The sequence below is a fragment of the Papio anubis genome, chromosome 4, assembly GCF_008728515.1.
Source record: "Papio anubis isolate 15944 chromosome 4, Panubis1.0, whole genome shotgun sequence".
In the NCBI taxonomy this organism is placed as follows: Eukaryota; Metazoa; Chordata; class Mammalia; order Primates; family Cercopithecidae; genus Papio; species Papio anubis.
In genome coordinates, this window is record NC_044979.1 from 94,825,595 (window position 1) to 94,852,991 (window position 27,397).

The 27,397-nt window shown below is 42.0% G+C and overlaps 1 protein-coding gene across 9 annotated transcripts in view; it reads right to left on the bottom strand.

Moving 5' to 3' along the window:
* Nucleotides 1-27,397, bottom strand: part of OSBPL3 (oxysterol binding protein like 3) — a 183,923-nt gene that overhangs the window by 5,695 nt on the left and 150,831 nt on the right. For 8 of the 9 annotated variants that reach the window (XM_003896187.5, XM_003896185.5, XM_003896184.4 and 5 more), the window contains 6 exons: nt 17,841-17,904; nt 14,272-14,350; nt 12,724-12,868; nt 7,556-7,700; nt 4,569-4,695; nt 2,120-2,242 (listed from right to left, as the gene is read on the bottom strand). In XM_003896187.5, the coding sequence (XP_003896236.2) occupies nt 2,120-2,242; nt 4,569-4,695; nt 7,556-7,700; nt 12,724-12,868; nt 14,272-14,350; nt 17,841-17,904 (683 nt within the window). The remainder of the gene's footprint in view (nt 1-2,119; nt 2,243-4,568; nt 4,696-7,555; nt 7,701-12,723; nt 12,869-14,271; nt 14,351-17,840; nt 17,905-27,397) is intronic. The other variant, XR_002521013.2, reaches the window with a different exon arrangement.

A 27,397-nucleotide genomic window follows, 5' to 3' on the forward strand; every position in this document is an offset into this window, starting at 1 on the left:
CAGTTCACTATTTTAAAACAAAGAGGCTCAGTTTGGTCTGAGCTACAGTTTCCACTTAGAATTTTCAGTGATTTTGTTGTTGTTCCTCAGTAAGTGTTAATGACAACATCCAAGTCCCCATATTCCTCTCCAAAATCTCTTTGCCAGGTTTCTAATTTGAACAGTCCCATGGAGGACTGCTACTGCTGAACAACTCTCGCTCCTTCTCCAATTTAAAAGTATTTCCCCATCTAATACTATGATAATTTTATAGACAGTCAAAAAGAGAGCGACGGCTGCCCAGCTGAAGCGGCTGCCCTTTTTCATTCCAGACATAATTCCTTCCTGATTGCAATGACAGCATAATCACATTCTGTATCTTGCATTTACATGGTAATGTGTTTCCAGCAGAGCTCCGCAGGCTTCCTAAGGTCATCCTTAATGTCTCATGTTGGATCGAGTTGGTGAATCTCCTTAACTAGTCCTTGAGACAGTTTGGTTACCTACCATTTTTAATGATCCTAAAAAGTACTGTAATGAACATCTTTATAATTGTAGTTTTTTAAAATGAAAACAGACAATGTATGAAAGAAAAAGAACCAACCTATTTAAGGGTGTAATGTGTTTATCTATTAACTGATCAGTAAATCAACTGATCAGTCTGTTAATCTATCCATTTTTCTATTTCTTGCCTTTTTCAAAAAAGAATGTAACATTTCCATCTTATTCTTTAAATGTTTAAATGAAGCCTGAATATTTCAGGATGAAATTTTGGCCAGTTGATTTTCAATCACTGATATTGTGAATTTGTGGAAATGATCAGAAGGGATCTAGTAGAATCTACATCAACTTTAGGGAAAAGAGCATCATATTCTTCGAGACAAAACCTTATTTGTTACTATTTTGATGTTTTGGAATACATATTTTATTACTGCTGCTGTTATTAATAACTAAATCCTCATAAAAGTACTTCTGTTGTCCACTAAAAACAAACAAAAACACAAAAAACATCCCCAAACGATGAAAAGACACTGGTGGCCCTGGAAGGACTTGGGCAGATGGAGCAGAGCAGGAACTTGCTGCTTTTTCACATATGCCTATTTAACTTTTTAAAAAAAAGAACAGAAAAACTAAAATGATATAGGCCCTGGCCTCGTAGTGAGGAGAGTCAGGCCCCATTCCGGGGTATTATACCAAGTCCTTCAACAGATCCCCTCCCTGCCTTAGGCTTTCTCTTCTACTCAGTTATAGGAGGACATGGGGAGGTGAAGGGTTGAAGATCTCTCATACCTCCTTTAAAAATTTAAATCTATTGGCCGGGCGCGGTGGCTCACACCTGTAATCCCAGCACTTTGGGAGGCTGAGACGGGTGGATCACGAGGTCAGGAGATTGAGACCATCTTGGCCAACATGGTGAAACCCGTCTCTACTAAAAATACAAAAATTAGCCGGGCATGGTGGCGTGCACCTGTAGTCCCAGCTACTTGGGAGGTTGAGGCAGGAGAATGGCTTGTACCCAGGAGGTGGAGGCTGCAGTGAGCCAAGATGGCACCACTGCACTCCAGCCTGGGCAACAGGGCAAGATTCTGTATTCAAAAAAAAAAAAAAAAAATTAAATCTATTTTAACAAGACCTTCTTGGCAAGTTATTTTAAAGATAACAGTAAATACAAGCCCAAGTGTATTGGAACTTCTACAATGCAAGAAACAGACTGCTTGGAATTTCCATACTGCTTACCTGTGGAGTGATCGTGAATGATCTCTGTCATGGTGTAAAATGTGCCTATGGGGGTGACCAACCTTAGCTGTGAATTTAATAAGCTGGCCTGGCACTGGCACCCAGCTCTGGCAGGCTCCCTGACTGAGGACCTCCTCTGAAAACTCATTGGTTGAGGCACTGGGAAAGCTCAAGGAATGCAAAAACACAGTCCCTCGTCCTGCCTGAAGTCAGAAAGAGGGAGGCCCTGAAGGCAAGCGCCAGGGAAGGGCCTGGCACAGAGGAGCAGTTCCCCCAGGCGGAAGCAGGAAAAGTCTGGAGAATGCTCTCATCTGGGGACAGCGCTGTTTACTTGCTGTGAACCAGAAGCATAACGTGCTGGCACCACCTATCAACCAAAAACCTACTCAATCCGGGCACGAACCTGAAAAACCGAGGCTGGTGCTCCACGTGATTTTCTTCTAAGACCCGCCGCCTTTCTCTCTGTAGTTGTTCAATCCTCTGCTTTTGTATTTCAGCTTCTTCTAAGTTCCCTTCTTCTAGAAACCTGAGGCATTGAGGAAAAAAAAAAAATGAGAGGATATGAATTCAAGAAAACAAAACAATCATTACTACTCAACTTGTATGTGTCCACAACTGGATATTCAAAATCCGTTCCTATACGTAAGACTCTGCCCCCAACCCTTTAATTAGTATCTTGAAGTAGTCAGAGAAGACATTTTTTGAATTGGTGATATTTACATAATTCAAAAATTATATCTACAAAAAAGAATTTGGGGCAAAGTCTTCCTTTCCTCCTGGTCTCTAATTCCAGCCACCTTCACCCTCCCACCCTAGAAAACCCACTTTATTATTTTCCTCTGCATCTTTCTAGAGATTCTTCATGTGTATATAAACAAATATTAATACATATTCTTACCCTTCCCTCCATTTAAAAAATATAAATGGTAGCATGCTATGTATTCCTTGATTTTTTGTTTTGGTTTACTTTTTATTTAACAATATATCTTAGAGATCTTTCCACGGACATACATAGACATCTTTATTTTTTAATAGCCACATAATATCCAGTTGTGTGGATGTATCTGAATTTAGACAATTTCCTATGGATAGACATTTGAATTGTTCCCAATTTTTTAATGTGACAATGCTGCAATAAATGACCTTGAATATCCACCATTTTACATGAGTAAGTAGGAAAAATCTGCAGGAGAAATTTCTAGAAGTGGGTGAAAGGGTGAGTGTGTAATTTATATATTACTGAACGGCACTTTGTGGGGATTATAGCAATTTTATATTCCCATCAGCAATGCTGAGAGTGCCCTTTTCTCCCATCACCTCAGAATGTATAAAACTTCTGAATTTTTGTCAGTCTGATAGGTTAAAAAATGGGATGTCGACATGATTTTTAAATTTGCATTTTTCTTATTATGACTAAGGTTGAGAATCTTTCCAGATGTTTAAGGGATAGCCACATTTCCTATTTTGTGGACTGTTCATTTTCCTATGTCCATTTTTTCTTTTTTTTTGTTAACACAAGCTTAAGATAAATTTAATTGAAAATGTTCATTATAGACATTAACAATGCTTACCATCCTTTAAATACCATATACGTTATTAATATATAGTGTATATTTCAAATTAACTCCATTCTTAGGTTTGATTTAAGAAACACAATTGTAACAGATTTTATACAAAAAAATACTTCCCGAAAAAAGTAGACAAACTGTATGAAACAGTACAAGCATAATGTGCATGGCAAGATAGCTTGAAGCATTCTGTGTGTGGCTTTCTTTAAAACAAATTAGGGGAATGGGCCCATTTGGGACCTACTGTTACAGCTGACATATGTAAATGGTTTCACATCTTTTTTAGGTGCTTGCTAACGAGTGTTCAATCCCTGCAAAATGAATTTACCTCCGATCTATTACTAGATTTCTAGAGGCAATTCATGATACGAGTTGCAGATATGGACTTCTCTGTTTATCATTTATCTTTTGACCTTATATAGTTTTATTTATTTTGCCATAAAGAAGGGCTTATGTTTGTTTGTTTTTTGGGGGGGGGTGGGTGGGGTCTCACTGAGACACCCAGGCTGGAGTGCAATGGCATGGTCTTGGCTCACTGTAACTTCCTCCTCTTGGATTCAAGCAATTCTCGTGCCTCAGCCTCCCAAGTAGTTGGGACTACAAGCACGTGCCACCATGCCTGGCTAATTTTTGTATTCTTAGTAGAGATGGAGTTTCATCACATTGGCCAGGCTGGTCTCAAACTCCTGACTTCTAGTGATTCACCCGCTTCGGCATCCCAAAGTGGTGTTTGTTTTTAATAAAGCCAAATGTAACAATCTTTTCTTTCCTTGGGCTTCTAGATTTTCAGTCTTAATTAGAAAGACCTTAGGGGAGACATTATTATTTCCATTTTACAGAGTAGGAAACTGAGGCTGGGAAAGATGAAAAGACCTACCATATATCACACACCCTGTAAGCAGCAACCTAGAAATCAGTAGTTAGATCTCAGTGTACCAAAATCATTTAAATCTGAGGGCTCGGGGAGCTGGATGTTGTTCACCCTTTCAAATACACACTAAGTTCTTTATGATTGCATGCAGTAAAACTCTTCAAAATAAACACCTTTTTTTGGCACTTCAATGGAAATGGGGCTTTACGGATAACAAAGGTCATGCCACACGTGGATTCGAGTTGGGCCCCAGCTCCTCTGTGACACAATTGCTTAAAGCGTCCCCACCTCTCAACTCCTGATGACATTTTCCACCTTTCTCAGGTGCCTCTGGTGGCCCGAGGATTGCTAATAAGACTTTTTGTAAAGGGTTTTACATCTCTGGAGAGAAAAATCTTTAAAAAAATCCTTACCTCTGGTCTGGCCTAAATCGAGTGTCAGTAGGTGGTAATAAAGACTTTGACGACGGATCCATTTCATTTAATTCCAGCGCAAACTGTGTGAAGCCATAGTATTGCTCATAGCCTTTCGGCATGGGATCTAAGAAGAAAATAAATCATTCAGCCCTAACTTGCATGTCGCTTATGTTACATTTTAATTCCTTCACCTTTTTCATCTCAGCCTCGCTACAATTTTTCTCTCTCAGCTCCCTTCCATTTCTGTTAAAATATTCTGACTAATGAACAGGCGCTGAACATTTCTCTACACATTTTCTTTTCTATAATTTTTCTTCTGTCTACAGGGATGTAGCCTCCTAAGTGTGTTCAGAAAGCAAATTTATACAATGCTGTGAAGTTTCTGTAGTGCTTAAGCTATGAAAATAATTTGATTTTAAAATAAATATGCTAGGCTGGGCGCAGTGGCTCACACCTGTAATCACAGCAGTTTGGGAGGCCAAGGCAGGCCGATCACCTGAGGTCAGGAGTTTGAGACCAGCCTGGCCAACATGGCAAAACACTGTCTCTACTAAAAATATAAAACTCAGCCAGGCATGGTGGCGGGTGCCTGTAATTCCAGCTACTTGGGAGGCTGAGGCAGGAGAATCACTTGAACCTGGGAGGCAGAGGCTGCAGTGAGCCAAGATTGCACCATTGCATTCCAGCCTGGGTGACAAGAGAGAAACTCTGTCTCAAAAATAAAATAAAAATATTAAATAAACATACTAATATAAGCTCTGGGTCCATTTTTCCTGATTCTCACTCTAGAGAATCTGTTTTTAAGTGATGTCAAATTATTCTGAAACTCTGTTTAGTACCTACAACAGTGCTGAACACATAGAAAGTGGTTAATAAATGTTATTCTTTTCTTCCATTCCTGCCCTTTTTACCAATTCTTGCCTCCCCCTAATCTTACATCTTTAAACCATTAGGTGCATTGCCCTAACTGGAATTCCAGCTTTTCAAGCTAAACATACTCAAATTTATATATTGAATAAATCCAATGTAGACTACTAAGATCTACTTATAGTCTAAGCTCTTCACACATAACAAGAGAAATGCTTTCCAAGAACTCTTCTGCAGACCTTTTCTTTTAAATTAAAGGGTCTCAGTCCACCCCGGTTGGAGTAGTGAAGGATCTCGGCTCACTGCAACCTCTACTTCCAGGGTTTCAGTGATTCTCATGCCTCACCCTCCCGAGTAGCTGGGACTACAGTAGATGCACAGCACCATGCCTGGCTAATCTTCGTATTTTTAGTAGAGATGAGATTTCGCCATGTTGTCCAGAGCGGTGTCGAACTCCTGGCCTTAAGCAATCTGCCGCCTTGGCTTCCCACAGCGCTGGGATTATAGCCTTGAGCCACCATGCCCAACCGGGACCAATTTTTTGAATCTTCAGAAGTCCTCCTTGTAACTAGTCTAATTCTCTGTGTATCCCTAAGCATAAAAATAGTAGCAAAGTTTCCTGTGGTGTCTTGGTCAGCAACCCAGTAACCAGGGAGTAAAGGTGCTTTTTCTTAAAGATGGGCCAGAGATGCTCATTGCCATTAGAGAGACATAAAGTCAAGGAATAATGACAGTAACAAAAATTTAAACCGTGTCACTTTATCAAGGTGGTACTTTAACATTGAGACAGGATGGTAGTTCTCATCTGTGATGCATACTTTAAGCAAAGGAGACAGATTGTGCCATTTGCAAAATCTCATGTGTGCCTCTGAAGCTAGGAAGGTTTCCACTGGTGCCAGTTCATTCTAACTTCATGGCAACCTCTGCAACGGTGGGAGATGTGGCAGCTACCCATCGAAAGAGCCACTGCTGGCTGCCTACTTGACCATCATTTCTCTTTCCTGCTTGCTAACAGGATACTGATTCTGTTCAAATGGCATTGTTCCCTTACTGGCGATTACTCCAAGACATCTAAATCTCTCTTGCCTACCCTGTTGCCCACGACTGGTTCATGGATGGGTCTGAACCCACTGCAGGCTGACATGATGTCAAGTCCTATTTGCTGGGGGATCCTAGGAAATGTTCCTGAGAAAAGAGAGGCACAAGAGAGAAAAGCTCTTTTGTCCTCTCAATACGTGCTTGGTACGCTGTCATGCAGGGGTATGACATTGAATGGTAACAACCATTTTGCATCCATTAGGGGAAACAGCACGGCACACTGGGAGTGGCAGAATGTATCCTCACTGATCCGTGTGCCCTTGACACAGGTAAGTTGCCTATGTAACAACCCTGGGGCCACCCACCGCCTCACTTACTGTTACGTAATAGCACATAGCCTAACAGTTGAAGCCACCAGTCAAATGGTTTTCTGTTTGCTTTTTACCAACCTAAAACATCCTAACAAACAATGGTTTAAAATATGGCTGTGACTTGGAAACAACATAATTTTTGGACTGAGAAGAGGGAGTAAGATGTTAAAGTGTGGTGGGGACATGCTGATGAAAGCTGGGGTTCCCTAGCTCTTCTGCCCATATCTGCTCCAAGAGCTCAGCACCCTCTGGAATCACAGGAGTGATGAGGATGGCTTCTGGGGTTAGGTCAGCCTGGGGATAGCTAACTTTTGTAGGTCTCCTGGGTCACTGCTTTTCCAGGAACACTTTCCTCTTTGTCCTTGCTGCAGAATGACTTCTTGCATCTCACTGATATTCTTTCATAATACCCAGTATAGTTACGCATGCGGACTGCAAGATTCCCTCGGAGAATGCCCACGGATTAGCAATGCTTGTTCTGGGGTTAAGAACCCGGGACCCAGCAGCCCAACAGAGGTGTTGCTATAAGTAAGCATGACAAGTAGGTAAAGACTGGATGAAGGAAGAGGGCCAACACCTCTAACCGAGTTCAAAGCAGAAGAGGCTGGAGATGCTGAACAGACACCGCTCCTGTCCTCTGTGGCTTCTTTTGCCATGGCCACTCACGCACCCACTCGCAGCCTGGGGTCCACAAACCCAGACACTCACTTGCTCTCCACACACAAGCAGAAGAGGAGGAGCCACCGCAGTAGATGCTTTCATGCCATTTCCCAAACAGCCGATGAACTGCGCTTCCACTCCTGTCAAACACTGTGCCTTCAATCTCATGGGCGTTAGTGCTCCAGTATTTTGCCTAGGATTCAAATGAGAGTTGTCGGCTTAGTCCTTTAGCATCAGCTTATTACAGATATTAAGGAAAGAAAAAGGGAAAAGCTAGAGAAAGAACTGTAAGAGTGGTTCCATACTACACATTAGTTTGCTAGCTCTGGGTTCTGTTATACTAACTGACAAATTAAAAATTTATATATTTATCATGTACAACATAGTGTCTTGAAACATGTATACATTGTTGAATGGCTAAATCAAGCTGATTAACATACGTATTACCTTACATACTTACTTATGATAACACTTAACTCTCTCAGTGGCCGGGTACGGTGGCTCACGCCTGTAATCCCAGTACCTTGGAGGCCGAGGCGGGTGGATCACCTGAGGTCGGAGTTCGAGACCAGCCTGACCAACATGGAGAAACTCCATCTCTACTAAAAATACAAAATTAGCTGATTGTGGTAGCACATGCCTGTAATCCCAGCTACTCGGGAGGCTGAGGCAGGAGAATCGTTTGAACCCAGGAGATGGAGGTTGTGGTGAGCCGAGATCACGCCATTGCACTCCAGCCTGGGCAACAAGAGTGAAACTCCATCTCAAAAAACAAAACAAAACAAAACAAAAACAAAAACAAAAACTCTCTCAGCAATTTTCAAGTATACAACACATTAACTATAGTCATCATGTTGTACAACAGATTTCTTGAACTAATTCTTCCCGTCTGAAATTTTGGATCCTTTGGCCAACATTTCTCAATCCTCCCCTCTGCCCCTGGCAAACCCATGTCAACCATCATTCTACCCTCTGCTTCTATGAGACTGACTCTTTTAGATTCCAAATAGAAGTAAGATTATGTGGCATCTGTCTGTGTCTGGCTTATTTCACTTATCCTCCAGGTTCATCTATGTTGTCACAAATGACAGGGTTTCCTTCTTTTTAAAGGCTGAACAGTATTCCACTGTTATATGTTATATGTACCATATTTTCTTTCTCCATTCATCCATTGTTGGACACTTAGGCTGTTTCCCTATCTTGGCCATTATGAATATTGCTGCAATGAACATGGAGATGCAGATATCTCTTTCACATACTGATTTCATTTCCTATGGATATACACCCAGTAGTGGGATTGCTAGATCATATGGTAATTCCATTTCTAATTTTTTTAGGAACTTCCATTCTGTTTTCCATAATAGCTGTGCTAATTTACATTTCCATGAATGGTGTGGGTTTCCTCTTCTCCATATCCTCCTGAACATGTTATTTTTCATCTTTTTGATACTAGCCATTCTAACAGATATGAGGTGATATCTCACTGTGGTTTTAATTTGCATTTCCCTGATGATTACTGATGTTCATCATTTTTTCCTCATATATCTATTGGCCACTTATATGTCTTCTTTTGAGAAACGTCTCTTCAGGTCCTTTGTCCATTTTTAAATCAGATTGTTTTCTTGCTGTTGAGCTCTCTATACATTTTTTATATCAACCTCTTAGGGGATGTATAGTTTACAAATATTTTCTCCTGTTCTATAGGTTGTTTCTTTACTGTATTGATTGTTTCCTTTGCTGTTTAGTTTGATATAATCCCATTTGTCTATGTTTGCTTTTGTTGTGCTTTTGGGGTCATATCCAAAAATAATAACTGCCCTGACCAACGTCATGAAGCTTTTCTCTTTTTGTTTTTGTTTTAGTAGTTCTACAGTTTCAGGTCTTGCTGCAAGTCTTTAGTCTTTTTCAGTTGATTTTTGTATACAGTATAAAGTTCTAATTTCATTCTTTAGCATGTGGATATTCAGGTTTTCCAGCACCATTTATTGAAGAGACTGTCCTTTCCCCATTGTGAGTTCCTGGCACCTTTGTCAAAAACCAATTAATTATAAATGCATGGATTTATTTCTGAGTTCTCTATTTGTTCCATTGGTCTATGTATTTGTTTTTATGCTTGGACTTTGGCTTTAAAAAACTCATACCTTTAGTTATTTAATAAAAATGAATGGTTACCTATCTGCAGTTTGTAACTCAACTTGTATTTGTGTAAGACACATTTGTATTACTACCTTTGCTACATACAATGTAAAAGAAGGCTCAGTTCTCGGCCGGGTCCAGTGCCTCATGCCTGTAATCCCAGCAGTTTGGGAGGCCGAAGTGGGTGGATCACTTGAGGGCAGGAGTTTGAGACCAGCCTATCCAACATGGTGAAACCCTATCTCTACTAAAAATACAAAATTAAGCCGGCTGTGGTAGTGGGTGCCTGTAATCTCAGCTACTTGGGAGGCTGAGGCACGAGAGTCACTTGAACCCGGGAGGTGGAGGTTGCTGTGAGCTCAGACTGCACCACTGCACTTCAGACTGGGTGAGAGTAAGACTCCATATCAAAACAAAACAAAAAAAGAACAAAACCAAGAAAAGAAAAGGTTCAGTTTCTATACATCAAGCGAGTAGCGTGGGTATTCTCACTATGTATTGGTCCTGGTCTGCGAGGCAACCTTGCACTCTATTCTGCTCAGTTCAGCTCAGCTCAGGCCAGCCCAGTCCAGAGGATTTTATACAGTTCCACACTGCAGCCACCAGAGGGAGCTCTAGCGCCCTAGAGTTGATTTTTTTTTTTCCAAATTACCTGGCTGCCCTAAAAGTTTCTATGAAAGAACGGCAAAGGCATTTCTCCATAAATCAAAAAACCCTAGTACTATTTTCAGCTTAAACAGAATCCGTATTTGGAAACCAATAATGTTGAATGGCATTTTCAGGTCAGATTCTGGTCGTTCAGCTTCTGCATTTCAAGGCTGCGGTAAAAATGGTGGGGCACGGAAGTGTCTCAGAGTTGAATTAAAAATTTAAAGTTAAGTTCTCCAGCCATGTAATAATGAGGGAAAAGCAAAAAGATCTTAAGTTTTTTAATTTATTTTTTGATGATACAGGGTCTTACTATGTTCCCCAGGATAGAGTGCAGTGGTGAAAACATAGCTCACTGCAGTCTCAAATTTCTGAGCTCAAGTGCTCCTTCTGCCTCAGCCTCTCCAGCAGCTGGGACTACAGGTGCATGCCACCATGTCTGGTTAATTTTTAAATTTCTTTATAGAGATAGGGTCTTGTCATGTTGCCCAGGCTGGTCTCAAATTTCAGGCCTCAAGTGAGCCTCCTGCTTTAGCCTCCCAAAGTGCTGGGATTACAGGTGTGAGCCATGGCACCCGGGCTCTTAATTTTATTATGAATCAGGTGTCAGATTTTCCCTTAGAGATATCTGCCAACAAATCCAGTGCTGAGAATTTGCTGGAAGCCACCAAGGGACACTGTCACCTTCCACAGGGGAGTGTGGCATCCGCTTGCAGCATCTCTTTCAGCACCAGACATGCCCAGTGTTCATCTCTCATGACTATACAACCCATTTTCTGCATGTAAGTGGATGAGAACCAGGTAGGTGGTAGATACGGGAGTGGAGCATGTGTCCTTGGAGAAAACGTTGAGAGCAATGTGGCTTTCACCTGGGACACAGGTAATATATCCCTGCTTCAGGCTGCCTTTTGTTTCTGTTTGCAGAGAGCTCAGACAAAGCTTTCAAGGTAGGGTCATTTTTATTTTGTCCCACATGTAAGGTCATTATGGGCTTTATGTCAGTCTATAAACCAGTTTGAGGTTATAATAAAGACCCCAATCCACCTCTTCCTAAGTATTCCCTATAGGTTACAGGTGGTGCAGAGAGGCATTGCATGAAGTTCCACAATAAAACCTCAACTCTCTGCTTATTATTTCCATCTTTGTTAAATGCAAATATTCCTTGAGGAGGATCATGTTTTAAAGCTATTTTAACTACATACAATTTTTAAGAGCATGAAGGAATCTAGGAGAGAGAGAAAGCAGGGAGGGCTGCCCAGCAAGGCTGTTAAAATGATAAAGAGACTATTCCATAGTTTTTGCCTCTGGTCAATCTTTCCATTTCTTCTCTGAATGTTTATGGGTCTCTCATGTGTGCCAGATACCATTTCAGGTATCAGGGCTACAGAAGTGAGCAAGATAGACTAGGTTTTGCTCTTCTGGAGTCAAGGATGAGGAGGAGGGTATGGAGAGCAGAAAATAAACACACACAGCAACGATGAGCAGGCTGACTTCAGATGGTGATAAGCACTCTGAAGAAAATGGGACAGGATAGGGAGCGAATGACAGGATGGGGCTAGTGATGGAAAGATCTGGGGACAGCTCCCCAAGCAGAAGGAAATGAAGAAAGAGAAAGAAGGCCGGTGTGGCCAGAGGACAGTGGGGAAAAAGAGGGAGGAAAAAGAGAAGTTCAGGTTGGAGGGGAACGAGGTGGTGTGTGTGTGTATCTGCAAGTGTGCAAGTATGTGTGTGAAAGGGTGGGGATGGGGAGTGTAGCCTGTGCAGGGCCTGGCAGGTCACCATAAGGATGCAGGTTTCAACTCTGAGAAAGACGGAAGCTGTTGGGGGATTTTGCTCAAAGGAATGATACAGCATGAGATTTTTTTTAAAAAAAAAGTCTGTGGTAAACCATACCTAATGTAACATTGACCATTTTAACCATTTCTAAGGGTACAATTCAGTGGCATTAAATACATTCACAATGCTGTGCAACCATCACCACTATCTATTTCTAGAACTTTTTCATCTTCCCAAACTGAAGTTCTATACCCATTCAACACTAATTCCCCCTTCCTCCCTCCTGCAGCCCCGGGTGACCACCATTCTGCTTTCTTTCTCTGTGAACTGGATTCCTCTGGGGATCTTGCAGAAGTGGAATCATGTAATATTCGTCCTTTTGGGGCTTCAAGGTGCATCCATACTGCAGCATGGTGATTTATGTTTTAAAAGGGTCTCTCTGGCTGCTGTACTGAGGACAGACCCTAGTGGCCCCCAGGAGGGGCCACTGCCCTGGTCTAGGTGACAGAGGTGCAGCTGGGACCAAGGAGTTCCAGCATTGCTTGCCTGCTGGCATAAAGGTGAAGGTGAAAAATCTCTCAAATGCCCTGTGCTCTGGGGCCCCGGCTCTGCCACAGCCTTTCCAGGGACAGAGCTCAGAGAGTCACTGGAGTTACCTTTATAAAATTCACTTTGCAGTAGCAGGAATCATCATTCAGATTCTTGATGACAATCTCTCCATAGTGCTCAATCCACCTCTGCCCGCTTAAGATGTTATGGATGCAAGAGGTCACTTTGTTCCACTCAAAATGATCCCCAAAACTAAAAAGAAGGAAAAAGTAGAAGTACCAATTTCCAGAAGAGCCAGCAGTAAATGCAAACAAACTCTGCTCTTTTATAAAATAAGTCATGTCATGCATTACTCATCCCTTTATTCACAGAAGCAACACTGGCTGAGTGTCCACGCCACGCTGGATGTTCTAGGAGCCTCCACTCTCCAAGGAGGCGTGCATACCACAGAGAATGACAGCATTCAGACTCTGCACTCTGGAAGCTACCAGAGGCTTCACTAGAAGCTGGTGGTCTCTTGGAACAGCCCACCCCCTCCTTTGACAGAGGAGGCAGTTCAGAGCCAGAGGGGCTTGTCTAATGTTGCTGAACTAGGAAAGGGAGGCTTGAGGAAGGGATGAAGATTTTATACAATTTGCTGAACATATATTGCCTGCATCCTTTATGATGAGAAAGTATTCAGATATTACTTATGGAATTCAATAATTATGAGGAAAATGGTATTAATAATATGACCAAATACTTACAAAACATATGCAGTGTGCTAAGTACTATTTTAGGTGTTTTATGTATATTATCGGTTTAATCTTCACAACAGCCCTAGGAAGTAGGTGGTTTATTATTCTCTCTCTCTAGACGGGGAAACTGGTGACGAGAAAGGTGAAGTAAACTGTCCAGCGATTTGCTGTCAGTAAGTACCAGAGTGAGCAGGTGAATCTGAGCAGTCCAGTTCCAGAGTCCCTGCTCAGAAGCATCTTGCTTAATAAATAAGTATCAATCACCCCTATCAGATCAAGGCCATACCTTTCTTAAAAGGGATTTTGACAGCAAAGCAGCACAATAAAGGAAAAACACTTTTTTTTTTTTTTTTTTTAAATTTGAGACAGGGTGTCACCCTGGCTGGAGTGCAGTGGCATGATCACAGCTCACTGTAGCCTCAACCTCCCCAGGCTCAAGGGATCCTCCCACCTCAGCTTCCTGAGTAGATGGGACTACAGGTGCGTGCCACCAGTATGCCTGGCTAATTTTTGTATTTTTTCTAGAGACAGGGTCTTGTCATGTTACCCATACTGGTCTCAAACTCCTGGACTTAAGCAATCCGCCCACCTTGGCCTCCCAAAGTGCAGGGATTACAGATGTGAGCCACCACGCCCAGCCAAAACCACCATTCTTAATCTTGTTAGGAAGTGGAAATGAGTTTTTAATAAGCATCTATTCGGGGAACTTTGGTCTCCAGGAGGCATTTCCATTTGAGGGAGAAACATTTTTTAAAAGTGAGCTTGCCAAAAGGAGGAACATTTAAACCTTCTGTCAGATAGATTACAAGAAAAAACACACACTCAGTGCAACTGACGGGGGGGTGGGCATCCGGTTCCCAAAGCAAAATCTCGGCCCTAAATTCCATAAAGTTCCTTAACCACAGAAGAAGAACTTACGCTGGCAGAGTCACATGGGTTGTGCCAATTGGAACGATTTCCATGGATTTGCCCCAGAATTTGTTTTTCCATCTCACATCTGAAATGAAATACCAAATATTACATTTTTAGCAGGAGAGTTAGGTAGATGAAATAGTTCCTAGGCTAGATAAATGATCAATCCCTATATAGTACAACCTCTTCACAACCAAGTCAACTATTATATAGGATAACTTTTCATAAAATATAAGTACCAACCCCATGGGCCCCTGGTGCAGACTCAGGGAAACTGAAATGATAAGATAACGTCCTTTCCATGAATGCGTTAATAGCATGACAGGCAGACAGAAGTGAAAACAAGTAGTTAGCACACAGAGAGGCCCAGGTCATAACTAAATGTATTATAAGGTAAAATGAAACCTGAGAAGAAGGAGTGACGAACATGCTTGGAGAAAGTATCAGAAGAGGCTTGTCAGAAAGGGCCATCTAAATGGGGCTTTGAGGAAAAAGCAGGAGTTCACTGGGCAGACAAAAAGCAATTTAAGGCTAAATAGCTTGTCCAAGAGGACAGAAGTATAGGAAAACATAGTCACGTAGTATGGTTCTATCCTACAGGTCTCAGACTGTCTTATCTAGAGAAGAGTAGAAAGGTTGAGAACAAAACCAGGTGCAGTGGCTCATGCCTGTAATCCCAGCACTTTGGGAGGCAGAGGTGGGTGGATCACTTGAGGTCAGGAGTTCGAGACCAGCAAGGCCAACATGTCGAAACCCTTCTCTACTAAAAATACAAAAATTAGTTGGGCATTGTGGTGGGTGCCTACAGTCCCAGCTGCTAGGGAGGCTGAGGCAGGAACCCAGGGTGGAGGTTGCAGTGAGCCAAGACTGTGCCATTGTACTCTAGCCTGGGTGACGGAGTGAGATTCTGTCTCAAAAACAAACAAACAAACAAAGAAAAAAAAACAAAACGAAAAACAATGGGCTCTCCAAGCCTGGCTAAGAGTCTGGTTTCTGTGCAATGAGTGGAAACAATCAGGCCACTGATGGGATTAGACATGGACCTTGCAAAGGCAATTGGAAGCCATACGGAACAGGAGTAGGAGAGAGGAGAAGCAAGGTGACAAGTTAAGAGGCTACTGCAGTTGCCCAGGGGATAACAAATGGGGATGAAGGGAACCAAGACAACAGACATGGGGAAGTGAGTGAGCCCAGAAATGCTAAAGAAGAAGAAATAGGCACAACTAGGTGACAAATTAGATACAGACCAAAAAAGAATTTATGAACAATGTCAGATTTCTCTAACTTGCATGAATGATGGTACCAACAGAGAAGCCAGGGAAAAGAACAGCAAGAGGATCCCATCTGGCTGCTGCACTGAGGATAGACAGACTACAGGGTGGGAGCAGAGGGGACAGTGGGGAGCCCTGGCTGGGGTCCAGGTGAGAGAGGTGGAGGGGGGGCTGGGACCAGCGAGCACAGTGGGCCTCATATTGTAAAATCGTATTTATATAAAATGCCCCAAACAGGCACATTTATAGGCTGGGGAATGTTGAGAGAAAAGGGGCAGGGTAATATTTGCTAAAGAGGATTCTTTCTGGAGTGATGAGAATGTTCTAAAATTAACTGTGCTGATAACTGCACAGTTTATAAAATTCATAATTCTGTGAATAAAAACCATTGAATTGTACACTTTACACGGGTGAATGATATGGTATACAAGTTGTATGTTCATAAAATCGTTACCAAGAGAAAAAAAAAAGATAGCTAACTGTTTAAAGCAAAAGTAGTAACAATGTACTACATGATTTATGGTATGCAGAAGTAAGATGTACGTCAAAAATGCTAGAGAGGTTGGGAGGGGAAAATGGAAGTATACTTCTGTAAATCTCACTATATGTGAAACTGGCATAATATTATTTGATGATATTAAAAATATATAACATAAATCCTAAAGTAACAACTTTAACAAGAAACAAAACGGGTAAGTATAGCTAATAAGCTAACAGGGGAGATGAAAGAGAACGATAGAAATTATTCAATCCAAAAGGCAGAGAAACAGGAAAAGGAGAACAAAGAACAGATGTGACAAACAGAAAAGAAACATCATGAGGGCAGATTTAAGCCCAGCTACATCTACAATCACAACAAACGGAAACGGTTTACACAACCTACATAAAAGGCAGAGAAATGTCAGGCTGGGTTACAAACCAAGATCTGGGAATCCTAGGCCCATGGAAATAGGTGGATTGCTCAGGAAAAGGCTGATGGGGAAGGATGGCCTAGGAGAAGGATGCTCAGGAAAGGGAAGGATGTAATGTAGGAAGCACACAGAACTACTTTGAGAAGACCCCTCTCATTTAAAAAAAAAAAAAAAAAATCCAACTTTTGGCTGGGCGAGGTGGCTCACGCCTATAATCTCAGCACTTTGGGAGGCCAAGGCAGACAGATCACAAGGTCAAGAGATCAAGACCATCCTGGCCAACATGGTGAAACCCCATCTCTACTAAAAATACAAAAACTAGCTGGGCATAGTGGCTCATGCCTGTAGTCCCCGCTACTTGGGAGGCTGAGGCAGGAGAATGATTGAACATGGGAGACAGAGGTTGCAGTGAGCCGAGATCACGCCATTGCACTCCAGCCTGGCAACAGACTGAGATTCCATCTCAAAAAAAAAAAAAAAAAAAAAAATCCAACTTTTGAAACAACAAAGAGGTGCTTATAGCATGAGTGAGATTTATCAATTAGGAGGCTAGGAACCTTATGAGAATATTTCCAGAGGGTTTTGGTGAGAGAGCAATTTCAATTTTAAACTTTAATAGCAAAGGTGAAGAAAGAACACCATGGTACTTGTCACTTTAAGCTGGAAATACTGATTGCCTCCAGGGAGAGAAACTGAGTGGCTGGGGAAGGGGGTTACAGTATACTGCTTCGTACTTTTAAAGTTTAATAGACTGCGTGTGTGTGTGTGTGTGTGTGTGTGTAAAGGCAACATGTGATATCAGTGGTAGCAGAGAAAAATATTTTTAAAATGTATATGTGCTTACTGTCTAAAAACTTAGGATGCTTATATTTTCCTTCTACAGTACACTTTTTTTTAAATAAATTGAGAGGTTAACAAAATTAATCCATCTAGGAAATGGCTATAGCCTTATTTATTCTTCAGAAGATTTACCCACCCACCCCCAACTCAAAATATAAACTGAACAAAATTTTAGGAACAATCATCTCAAAACTGAAAAGAAGTAAGCAATGTAAAACACGACTTCGGAAATAAAATTTAAGTCTGGCAAAAGCAGAAAACCCCTCTGCTGTCTACACTCTGATAAACGACTGTAAATATTTAGTGTCTCTTGAAATATGTGAGGCATTTCAAATGATTTTTAAATAAGATAAAGTTACAGAAATAAATGGAGGAGGCTCAGATAAACTAAGTGAGAGATGAGCGGCAAGAACAGGTGACGCAGATCCTTCCAACCAGGCCCAAATCCAGGAACCACTTTTGATCTCAGTAAGAATTGATAGCAATTCTTGGATAAAGTAAATAGATAACATATTACACAATATGATGGAAGTAAAATGTATTAGCACATTACCTTGCCAGAAAACAAAATTTCTAGACTCAGCATGGCATGCAGAGATAGGCGGATGGTGGCTGACCTGATGGAAACAAAGGACAGAAAAACAAAAAATGAACTTTTGCGTCTCATGAATTCCATTCTTTCTCCCCTGCACTGAGATGTAACACAGTGTGCAGTGCTGAACTGAAGGAAAAACTTTAGTTTCCCTCAACAAGTCTGTCCTCAAGAGGGCGCTCCTGATACAGTCAGCTCCCACTTGCTCAGGTTGGTCAAGGGTGAGGGGAAGGCCCTTGAATAGAAGCCACCAGAAGCCTCTGTGGGAGGGCGGCCAGGTGGTGAGTGATGAGGATAGAGGCGCATTTTGAAAGACATAAAAATAAAAACAGGGACATGTGAGGATTGCTCATCCATAACATATAATCTGACATTGGCTACCAATGTGTCAACATCTCTGTCAGCTGTTCTGAAAGTAGCTGCAGATGTTTTAATTAAGATATCAAGTAACAAGTATTCTAACATGCAACCCAAATGCTCTTCCTCAGGCTCAGCCAATTTAACTCTTGAAAACTCTGCCTAATAAAGGCCAGCCTCTTTTCAAATCACCTACAAGAAGACCGATGCAAGGTAATTTTTTTAAAAAGAATGTTTCTATTAAAAAAAAAAGGGCGGGGGACACACAATTGTTGAGGAAACGTTAGTCAACTGTTAAGAACATTTTATTTATTTTTTTGTCAAGATAAAAACTATCTTGAGCAAATAAGTAACCTCATTGCAGAAAAGAGAATTCCCTGGAGCAGAGACTGCTTTTTGGCAAGGAGTCATTACTCATTTTATTCATTAATGAAGAGGCTGAAGAGAAAATGGCTCCTCCCTCTATTTCCTCATTATCTCAGTTGCACTCAGGGAACCTTGAGAGGTGTACATGCTGTTATTCTAATTCAGTACTGGTGAAACCACAGTAATGCTTTCAGGGTTGTTTCCAGAAAGTTCTCTGATGTAGCTGATTCCTAGCAGAGGTGTCTTACATTGAGAGTATCTAGCTCAAAGCCTGCACTTTATAAACAAAGAGACTGAAACCAGAAAGATTAAGTAACGTTTCCCAAGCCACACTGATAGTCAGAGGAAAGACCCAGCAGTTTTGGTTTACCTCACTGGTTTTCAAACTTTGCAAAAAAAGGAAAAAAAATGTTTTGAGCAGCTGCACGGTTTTCAAACCCATCTTATCAAGAACCCAGAATACTGAGCCCTTGCTTGAGAAAACAGGTGGGGAGGAAGGGAGGGCAGTGGGTAACAAATCCACAGCTGTTCACCTTCCTAGGACTCTCGGCTGAGGAACATGGTTTGAAAACTACTTCTGTGAGCCAGGCCTCCAGCTGGAGGACTGCAGGGCTGGGAGGATGCGGTCACACACACCACACCCACATATGACTCATGGGATTACAGCCGTGTGGGCCAAAGAAAGGTAGAGACAAAGATGTAAATCATGTAGGTATCTTTCAGATTCCTCAATGAACATAAATGCCAGTTGCAATACAAAGCAGGAGACTCAGATTTGCTGCTCTTTGGTTTGTCTTAGTTCCCATGTGCCTCCTAAGAACGTGAGCCCTTCTGTGCCTGTGGGATTTTCAAGGGCAATTTTCACTTCAAGCACTGACTTAGAAACCTAATCCCATAATGTAACTCTCTGATATTTCCTTTGATGTTGTCTTTTTTCTTGAGACAGGGTCTCACTCTGCCACCCACGCTGGAGTGCAGTGGCACAATCAGCCCACTACAGCCTCGCCCTCCAGGGCTCAAGTGATCCTCCTGTCTCAGCCTCTCAAGTTGCTGGCACTAAAGGTGTGTGCCACCATGCCTGGCTAATTTTTTCACTTTTTGTAGGGATGCGGTCATGCTGTGTTGCCCAGATGGGTCTGGAACTCTTGGCCTCAAGTGATCTTCCCACCTCAGCCTCCCAAAGTGCTGGGATTACAGGTGTGAGCCACCATATCCAGTTGTCTTTTTTTAAAAAATCCTACCACTTGGAGATACTTTATATCAAAAAATGCTACATTCTTCTCCTTTTCTTCACTAGCTGTCTCTCAATGAAAACAGTGGAGCTAGCTTTGAAACCATGGGATCATATAAAACAAAATCAGGGTGCAGTGGCACAGCCCTGTAAGCTACTTGGGAGGCTGAGGCAGAAGGATCCCTTGAGCCCAGGGTCCAGGAATTCAAGATCAGCCTGGGCAACACAGTGAGACCCTATCTATAATAATAATAATAATTAAAAACAACCATAAATCAGCTCAAGACAATCCCCACTCCCCACTTCTCCACCCCACCTGGCATGACCCACTATGGAGTGGAAGGACAGCTATGAAATGTTCCTCTCCCTCATAATGGAGACATATTTTAAAGTGGATTATTATGAAGTAGATTATATTCATCCCACAAAAACAATGTAGCAATGTGGGAGAGGAGCACTACAGCTTTGATGAAGAATTTGGCATCTTTACAGGTATGGCCGAATGTAAACATCAAAGCCAAACACAGTATATAAAAACCATACACCTCTTTTGTAATAATTTTAAACACCATAAAACAGGGATAAATATCCTATCCATATGAACTATAAAAGAACCCCTACTGTATACACACATTTCATAAAAACGCAAACTTGATTTTTTAAACTATTGTGTTAGATAATGAATGAATGTTTAGCAGATTAAGTTTAGATGGGTTCAACACATTTTCTGAATTAAGTCTCAACCTTCAAATATCAGTAACTTTGCTTATTTCTTTATGGCTTACACAGGCTTTTGGGAATGGTTTATTTGGCCCACATTGCTTTTAAGAGTTTTACAAAGCTTTCTGGGGAAATTTACATTGATAGCTTATTATTATTATTATTATTTTGTATATTTCCTCGTATTTCTGGAGCACCTGCCATGTGCTGCACTAGTGTCCAGGAATGAGGGAAAGGTTTTTGTTGTTCCACGGACCTGAGCCCTGACTGCAACATCATCTGCTGGCTGTATGACCTTCACAGCTTTTCCAATCCCCTCAGCCTCTGTCACCTCATCTGTGAAATAAGGCTGATTCCACTGACTCGGCCAACTAAAAGAGAACACATACAAACTGTCCAGGATCGTACGCTGATGTGGATTAGGCAGAGACTATTCTTTGATTTTTTTTTAATGAGTGTATTTTCACTTGGTTCTTACTATCTTCGTTAACCTGATTTTATAAATTAGGAAATAGAGGTTCTGTCCAGCAAAGAGCTTCCCCAATGCCACACCATTAATGAGTGATAAAGGTAGCACTCCAAACCTACGTCATCCTCTTCCAGATCCAGGGCTTGTGTCCCTCCCCAAAGCCAGGACACATCATTAAGGTTCCTTCTCATGGACATTTAGAGAAAAAACCTTTTGAATTTGACCTTTCCAACCTGAGTCTCGCATATTTCTTTGTAAAATGAGGTGTGAGGATCCCTCTTGGCTTCAAAATGCTCTGATTCTAACATCTGATGTTAATGTCTTCTTCAAATCTTAGCATCAAAGGTGGCAGCGGATGCTGGCCAACTTGAAAATATTATACAAAGGCTTTGATTAACTTCAATGCCCATGGAAAAAAGTAATTCACACTTAATCACTAATCTTTGTTGATGGCAATCCTTCTAAAATCTATTAGAGTAGAGAATAATGAGCAGAATCTAACCTGTCTATGTTATTGTAGGATTTTGGTTGAGTCTGTATTCTCCTAACATTTTAACTTAGGCAAAAAAAGGCAGTAGATGCATTTGTCTGAACTGACCCAGCCCTGGAAGAGATGCTCTCTGTTAGCCTGTTGAATAAACCCAATTTAGACATTTTTTTTTAAGCATTCTTCCCTATCACTTCCTCTCCAATCAAAGAAGAGCAATTCTTGATTGGTAAGGATGCCCAAGCATTCAAGGAATTAGTACACATGGTTTTTATTATGCAAGTATTCATATGATAACACATGTATCTATCTTTCTTTCTACAAGTCCCAATACAGTTCCCCTGGCAGTTAAGAATTCTGGTAATTTATAATTTATTTATATATCTGAGGACTTTCTTTACCTTGACCTAATCATTTTTAATTTATGCTTTGAATGCACTTTATATAAGAGGTCAAGGGAGAAGCAGATAGGGAAAGGATGTATTTTCAGTATTTTTGTACTTTGTAAGCTTTTATTTTTCAGATTTAGAAAAGTAGCCCTTCAATACCATCAGTTCTCCCCTGCAACTGCTCCAAGGCATAGCTATCCAGTACTCCCAGGTCCTGACTTCCCTGTGGCAATACAGGGCAATAATGAAAAAGAGGGCAAGTGTCAGGTGAAGAAGTCATCCGGAGAGGGGGACCAAGTGGCCAATCTTTCCAGGTCACTCATCAAGCACTTACTGATTGCCTCCGATGTGTCAGGCACTGTCCTAGTCACCAAGGGTAAAATGATAAGCTAAAGAAACAAAAATTCTTACCCTGATGGAAGTTGTATTTTAGTATGGAAGTGGGTAAGACAAACGACACATAAGAAGCACATAATTTGTCAGTAGTAATGTGTGTTGAGGAAAATAAAGCAGGGCATGGTGATGTGGGGACAGTGAGTAGGAGGGCTGGTTAGACAGGGTGGCGGGGCAGGACTCTAATAATGGAAACCTGTGGGGCTGAGAGAAGTTCGGAAGTTAACCAAGCAGATATCTGAGAGAAGCACGTCCCAGGTAGAGGACACAGCCAAGGCCAATGGCTGGAAAATGCTTGGTACGAAGCAGAAGAAGCAAAGCCAGTGTGGCAGAGCTAAATGACCAGGCGGGGAAAGTAGAAGTGTCTGAGGGTGAGATTTTCGAGGGCGTTGTGGATCATGGCCATGACTTTGGATTTTATTCCAAGTGACTTGGGAAGTTGGTGGAGGGTTTAGAGCAGCTGCTACTTCTGTTTTAAGCAGTCACTCTGGCTGCTGGATAAGGAATTAACTGGCTCTGGAAACAGGAGACCAGTAGTGAGTCCAGCTGCAATAATCCCAGTCACTGATTTTAGTGGCCTGAGCTAGGTGACCAGCACCAAATGGGAGAGAGAGTGAAAATGGCTGGCTGTAGAAGGCAGGCTTCTGAAGGAAGACCCCAGGATTTGCTGATGAGAGGATGTGAGTTATTAGAGAAAGAGCTATTAAGGATGATGCCAAGAATTCTGACCTGATTCTGGGGAGAATGCAGATGTCAATTATTTTCCCTTCTCCCATGTTCAGAGTGAATCACTTATCTCATAAACACATGGCTTCTAGCAAAAAATTAAAAAACAAAAACACATTAAGTGCTGACTTGACCTAGAAATGTAGAAAACCACAAAGCAATGGTTTAGTTGTCTCATCTTTGATTTATTGCTGGTTTTATTTGAATGAATTTACCCTTTGACAGTGTCTTTAAGATGGTATTTACTTATTTAATAGGTAATAAATAACTGCTTACTAGTAGATACAAGGACTATTCAGAGAGGTTACATGAGTGTGCAAGGAGGAAGTGATGGGTGTGGCAAGTATAAGTCTGTCCAAGAATGTATGGACTCAGAGTCTTCCAATAAATAACAGAAAAGGAAGAAAAGCTGAGCCTGTAGAGCAAAGGAAAATATCTTCTTTTCAATCTCTTATATTTTAGTAACTTTTAATAACTGCACTCACCTTTTCTGACACTCTCAAGGGTATGCAGGTGGGTGGGTAAATGGTTAAAATAAACAATGATCTGGACATGTTTCATGTAATTAGGAAAAGCTACTTTTAGACTATAGCTTAATTGCATATCCTTTCAACAGCAAACCTTTCCCAAAGGTATGAGAAAAGGAATGTAGTCAACTGAAATAAGTTTCTGACCCATCTATTCCCTTGATGCAGCTCAAAAACAGTGTGTTAGCTCTGCCGGGCAGCAGGAGGACACAGCAAGCAGGGAATCACCTGCCAGAAGATACTCAGTCCCTGACCAATAAGGAAAGAAGGGAAGTCCTTCCTCTCTGAATTCCTCCTTTTGTGGGTTTGTGTAGAAAGCCAAGGTTGAATTGGATTTTTTGGCACAAAGGAAACCTCTGAGAAGGTGGAAGAGCCAGAGGGTCAGAAGCCAGGACAGGAATGTCTATGACTCACTCCTGATCGTTCCTCTTTCACAAAGGCCACACCCCAGTCTACCACGGGAGCTGAAAACAAAGTCCTATGTAAGTCTGGAGAGACTCTTCAGGGCAAGAATGAACAGCATACACGAAGGGCTGCTTTCACATCCACCGCAGACTCCAGTAGCTCTGAGCACAGTCACTGAGTCCACACGAGAGACCCCACAAAGGGTGAGGGGAAAAGGACGCAGGGATGGAAACAGAGGGGCTGGGTGAGATCTAGCATTTGCTGAGGGGCACTGGGAAGCTCAAATCCTCTAGGCCTTGGTTTCCTCGCCTGTAACTGATCCCTGCCTCACCTTCCACAGAGCGCCATTTTGGAGATCAAGTAAGATCATGAATGCACGGAGCACTCTACACATCTAATACTTGTTATAAGAAAAGTTTTTAACAAGAAATGCTTTCTCTGGTTTCTGACAACATGAGTCATTTTGATATTGTGGTTTTGGGTCTTTTCGACGAGAAACAATAGAGAGGCAAGTTTCAACGGAGTCGAACTCTCAAGCAGCAACGACTTCCACTTGCCTGGCTGCTCCCCACCTGGAACATCCACATACCCAGCAAATCCACAGGATAACAAAATCGAGGGGCTTTGAGGGAGAGACCGCCATCGCTTTCCAAATCAGACCGTTGTCTAGGAAACTCAGAAGAAAAGCCAAGTTGTTTCTTGCCAGGTCCTTAAGCTTGGAGATATAATTTCCATCAACATCCTCCTTAGAAAAAAAGTCCACCCAAAATATTAATTCAGGGGGCTTGCCCAGTTTATTATATTAGTCATCCAGAAACCTGTATTCACTGTAGAGAGGCGCAAGAAAACAAACCTCTAAGCCATGAGAGCTTAAGTATATCAATGACACATAATGGGCAAGGGCAGAGTCATGCTGCCTCCATCAACGTAGACTGTCTCCTGGGCTGGAGGCAGAAAGTGCCATACCAGGTACCAGTGGGAAACAGAATAAATGCTCTGGCACTCTCTTCAGACGTGTTAAATTAGAATAGACAAGGTCAGGAGAGGGAAAGAGGGGCACTGAGTTGATAGGTTCCTGTTGGCCAGGAAAAGGGAGGCTCCGACCCTATACCCTTCCCACTCCTAAGGCAGAGGGCTGCCTGGCGTACTGAATCACACAGGTGCATCTTCACACTGTATACTCACTTAGGATTCTCGGTGGTTTCCCAAGTAATCTGCCTATGGGAAAATCATACCTAGTCACACTGGACAATGCTTTCTGATCCCCAGAGCAGGTCTATTTTTCACAGTAAATGCATATAGTAGCATTCTAGTTTATACATCAGTCTCTTGTAAGCTTAGTGTGAATTTATCCCTGAGATACTCATCCATTCTTAGGTATATTAAAATAACCAACTATCTGTGGCCATCAGGCTAAATTCCAGACAGATGAAGCAGCTCCATGATGATCAGGACTGGTGGTATGACCATGGTGAAGCCAGCTGTGAGCACTCCTGGCTGCCTGATAGCCATCCTCCGTCAGAGACTCACCAGCGACATTAAGGCCCCTTCAAACCACTTGTACTAGAAGTGGAGATACAGCATATCTTATTTGAACATAAGAAAGTATGTATTATAGATACATGCCCTTCTAGTTTTCTTTCAAGTCATTCCTCAGGCTCCTCTCTGCCTTGTCAACACTCCTCTTACTATTCTTTTCCCTTTTTTGTGAAACGGAGTCTTGCTCTGTTGCCCAGGCTGGAGTGTAGTGGTGCGATCTTGGCTCACTGCATCCTCTGCCTCCCAGGTTCAAGTGATTCTCCTGCCTCAGTCTCCTGAGTAACTGGGATTATAGGCATGTGATACCATACCTGGCTAATTTTTTGGATTCTTAGTAGAGATGGGGTTTCACCATGTTAGCCAGGCTTGTCTGGAATTCCTGACCTCAAGTGATTCACCTACCTCAGTCTCCCAAACTCTTATTACTATTTGTTTTTTTTTTTTTTTGAGACGGAGTCTCGCTCTGTCGCCCAGGCTGGAGTGCAGTGGCGTGATCTCGGCTCACTGCAAGCTCCGCCTCCCAGGTGCGCACTATTCTCCTGCCTCAGCCTCCTGAGCAGCTGGGACTACAGTCGCCCGCTACCACGCCCAGCTAATTTTTTGTATTTTTAGTAAAGACAGGGTTTCACCGTGTTAGCCAATATGGACCTCGATCTCCTGACCTCGTGATCCACCCGCCTCAGCCTCCCAAAGTGCTGGGATTATAGGCGTGAGCCACCGCGCCCGGTCATTCTTACTATTCTTAACACTTTATATTAAAAGGCATTGTAGGCCAGGCGTGGTGGCTCAAGACTGTAATCCCAGCACTTTGGTAGGCCAAGACAGGCGGATCCCATGAAGTGAGTTTATGACCAGCCTGGCCAATATGGTGAAACACCATCTCTATTAAAAATACGAAACTTAGCTGGGCATGGTGGCACAAGCCTGTAGTCCCAGCTACTTGGGAGGCTGAGGTGCAAGGATCACTTGAACTGGGAGGCAGAGGTTGCAGTAAACTGAGATTGTGCCATTGTACTCCCGCCTGGGCGACAAAGTGAGACTCTGTCTCCAAAAAAAAAAAAAAAAAAGGCATTGTAGAAGTTCCCAGTAAATATAAGAGCAATAGCCATTTACTGAATATTTCCATCAGGGTATTATTTTGTTTAAGCCTTACTACAACCTATTAGTCAGACATTGTCATTCCTAATTTATAGATTAAAAAAAAAAGGGAGGCTCAGAAAGTTGAAGGAACTTACATAAGGTCACGCATGGAACAAACTGTGGAGTTAAGATTGGAAGCAGGCAGGTCTGCACATCCTACACCCAGCACATCCTAAACTACTAACAATAACCACTTCTCTTTCTTGCTTATTTCATGGAACTAAATGCTAAGTTATGTAACCCTCTTTCTGTCTTTGTGCACAGGTGCCCAGGAGCTCTGATTTCTCCCCACTGTGCCACCATGGGAAACACACAAACAGATCTTGTTTTGGGCCCTGTCCCACCAGGGCTCAGAGGACTGAAGCTCAACTTTACGCAGCTCACGTTACTATTCTTTTCTTATAGCTATTCATCCTGTCCTGATTGTCTGCTGTAGTTTGAGGCTATTTTTGGCCTTTATTTTTTCACAAGAGTGCATATGATACCATGGAAACCAAATTATATTTTCATTTATTCTCATTCTATTTTAGGTTCAGTATTTAAATAACCCAGATGAATTTTGAATCACACAGATTATCTTATCCCCTTTAACTACTGATTTAGCTCCCTACTTCCCCAGTATCAGTCCATGTTTAATTTCTTGTTTTAGCTTCTAACTGGCAAGCTACTGACAGTGTGCTTTGGGTTACTGTATATTCATTTTCCTTCAAGTTCCAGAGAACACTCCTTATCATTTACAGTTAAGATAAGCACTATCATCATAAGTCTC